General features: G+C 29.9%; 1 protein-coding gene across 1 annotated transcript; it reads right to left on the bottom strand.

The window, feature by feature from the left end:
• Window positions 1-628: 628 nt before the first annotated feature.
• Window positions 629-1,586, bottom strand: LOC112524992. The gene is made up of 3 exons (XM_025134937.1): window positions 1,329-1,586; window positions 992-1,226; window positions 629-870 (listed from the first exon to the last, which is right to left on the bottom strand). The coding sequence occupies exons 1-3, from the start codon at window positions 1,584-1,586 to the stop codon at window positions 629-631; spliced, it is 735 nt and encodes a 244-aa protein (XP_024990705.1).
• Between the last annotated feature and the right edge of the window lie 1,923 nt (window positions 1,587-3,509).

The following is a 3,509-nucleotide window of genomic DNA, read 5'->3' on the forward strand; positions in this document are numbered from 1 at the left end:
AAATTCACTGAGAGAGAGGATCAACAATTACACGAAAGACAAAAGCTATATATAGGGTCAAACTAAAACCCTTCTAGTCAAAGTCAAACTAACAAGGAAAGTCAAACACGATGTTTATACAATTATAGACATTTATTATTTTCAAGACGAATACAATTTAACACAGAAATTCAGACCCAACAGTACCATTATATGAAACACCAAATGTTGTAATTCATTTACAACCGCATCAATGTCATCCACACAAATTTTGATACCCTTTCATATTTTTTAATTTACAGTCACGCATTACATGGTTTCACTGTTTGCTTCCATTAATCATTTTATGGTGAAACTATTTCATAATGTTTAAGTTTAAAAAATTCTAGGAAACAAGGAAACTACATTAGCAAAAAAAATTTTGCATCAATGTCATCCATAAAAGTTTTGCAACGTGAACAAGTTTCATTAAATTTGTATCTATATACCATACCATACAAATTCATAACCATTAAATGGAACAAGATCATCCAAAAAAATCGAAGATACGAAACAATTTCATCAATAAAGGTTGATAAGATCAAACAAATGAAATAAATACGAACGTTCCCTAACAAATGAAACCAATCTAATTCGAATAACTAAACCGTTATTTCGTACCATCGCCGTTAGACGGACAATTGCGAGAATCATGCCAACCCATTTTCTCACAAGTTCTGCACAATCTTTTTGGTTTCTTTGCATTGATGGATGCCCTCTCTGACATACCAACAAGACGCTTCCCGGTCCCACAACCTCTATTACGTATCCCGGTTGGCGGTAACATATCAACTGATTCAGGTTCAGAAACACACAAGAGCTTCTGAATCTCATTTCTCTTCTGTTCAATACCTGTCAATATAGGAACATCGATTGAAATTTCATCACCCAACTGTTCCAATTGTTCCAAAAACTTTGTCAATGAATTCTTATCATTGCGTACATGCCCAATAATAAGATCAAACATTGATACAACGTGGTTGATCATAACTTGCTTCTCCAACATCCATTTCACCAAACCTAGCACGAGCCGGCAACAACTCAACGGGAACTAACTCTCCTCTCCATCGCGGCAAAATGTATTTCTCAGGAATAGATTGCACATCAGAATTTAACATTACCTTAAACGCGTGGCGACATAATATACCATTGCGAACAAAATGGTTGCAACTACAATCAAAAGACTCTTCCCTTATATCATGAACCACCTAGCGTATCATAAAACAACGAAAGAAAAGTTAGAGACAAATATTATGAACTCCGATTCTAATCAATTAATGTCAAAATAAAATCGAAAAATTGATCTTGACCTTGTACGTAGCTTTAACCTCAGAATTCCTGTTCTTATGCGTAATACTGTATATCATCTTATCACCGACCTCTACGACGTCGACAACCCCACATAACCATACTGTCTTGTTCATTTCAATTTGTACATAAAAAAATCGTTTTCGTGAACAATTTCGCTGCTTGCGCTTCAATTTTAGACGGTGATAACAATCTAGGTATCGTAGTTCTAGTAGCAACCTCGAGGGAACAATGTTCTTTCCTTTGACTTTCGATTGCATCGTCGAAAGTGTTAAGAAAATAAACAAGATCATTCCAATACTTCGTATAAACATTTAAAAAATGTGTTAATACTCTCAGACCAGGAAGTCGTTTTCATCAGACCAGACATAGGATAGTTCTTGAAGCCGGAATCCAAGATTTTCTTATTGCATACATTTATTCAAACCATGAGTGACCGCGTAAGCCATACTCATCCATCATTGCATTCCATTTTTCCTCAAAAATTTCAGGACCTATGTGGACATTCCATACGAGCTTGTTGAATTCGCTTTTGAACGGGGTGCTATGGGCTAAATAATCATTAATCTACACGGTGAAACAAGCACACAATCAAACAATAAACAAACCCTTGTATACATATGACATATTTTGGAATTTTTTTTTCAGATGAAACATATCTATACTATATTGTAAAGCATTTGACAAAAACTCTTAAAAAACCATTTTTTATGCGTAAAGTATTGTTTATTAATGCATATTACTTAAAACTTTAGATTACAAGTAAATTGTGTGTAAGTACAACTTTTTAAAGCTCCATATCTGAATTCGTGTAACTAACTGCAGATAAACAAAATCAAATACAGAATAAACATTTCATTTTAAATATAAAAAATCTAAAATATAATTAGGATAATCATTGAGTTCTAACAGAATACTTAATTATTATTTTTATCAAAAACTAGAAGATATTCGCACAATGCAGATACATATTCATTTTTAATGTTTCGTTTTATTTTTTTTCTTTGTTGATATAATATAGTTTATGTAGTTTTGAGAAAGATAATGTTTTTACTATTGAATAAAAAGAAATTTGAAGACATCATAAAAATTTTAACAAAAATATATCGATATTAATATCAAATTAACCATTTAAAAGTTCTTGTTTTTTATATAACTTATTTAATTTATTTTTTATTATAATTTAGTTTATGTCAAATAGTGAAGTAATTTATTTTTGACTTAACATTTAAATTTTTATTAAGATAATGATTATGTTAGAACTCGATAATCATCCTAATTATATTTTAAAATGAGATGTTTATTCTTTCTTTAATTATGTTTATCCGCAGTTAGTTACACGAATTTAAACATAGAGCTTTAATAAGTTGTACGTATGCATAAGTTACTTGTAATTTTGAATTTTAAGTAATATCCATCAATATATAGTAGTTCATGCATAAACATTGCTTTTTAAGAGTTTTTGTCATATGTTTTATGATATAGTATAGATTATATTATTAAACAAAAAATAAATTACTTTATTATTAAATCTAAATTAATATATAATAAAAATTTGAATTAAAGAAGTTACATCAAAAAAACTAGAACTATTAAATAGTTAATTTGATACAAATATCGCTTTATTTTTTTTCAAAATTTTATGTTATCTTCAAATTTATATTTCATTCAAAAAAAAAACATTATCGTTTTCTCAAAACCACATAAAATTGTATTATATCGATAGAGACAAAGCATAAAAACTACACATTAAAAAACGAGATTTATCTCGCTGCATTGCGCAAGTACCCTTCTAATATATATATATATATATAGAGAGAGAGAGAGAGAGAGAGAGAGAGATATATATATATATATAGAGAGAGAGAGAGAGAGAGAGAGAGAATCATGTTCATATGAGAAAAATAACCAAATAAGAAAACACGAAAATGGTGATCACATGTGCTTTTACATTAAAATCACATCACATGTGATTCACACGACTTTGTCCGCAACTAAAGGTCAGACCCCAAGTCATCTACTTATTTTTCATTAACTGTTATCCATAATCACATGTAAATTCATTTATGATTTGGCCTGTTTTGAAGTTCTCGTTTGATCCCCCATCTCTCTCTCTCTCTCTCTATATATATATATATATATGTGTGTGTGTGTGTGTATGTGCTTAATTGTGATTATAATTT

Source organism: Cynara cardunculus (assembly GCF_001531365.2).
Source record: "Cynara cardunculus var. scolymus isolate 2C chromosome LG 13, CcrdV1, whole genome shotgun sequence".
In the NCBI taxonomy this organism is placed as follows: Eukaryota; Viridiplantae; Streptophyta; class Magnoliopsida; order Asterales; family Asteraceae; genus Cynara; species Cynara cardunculus.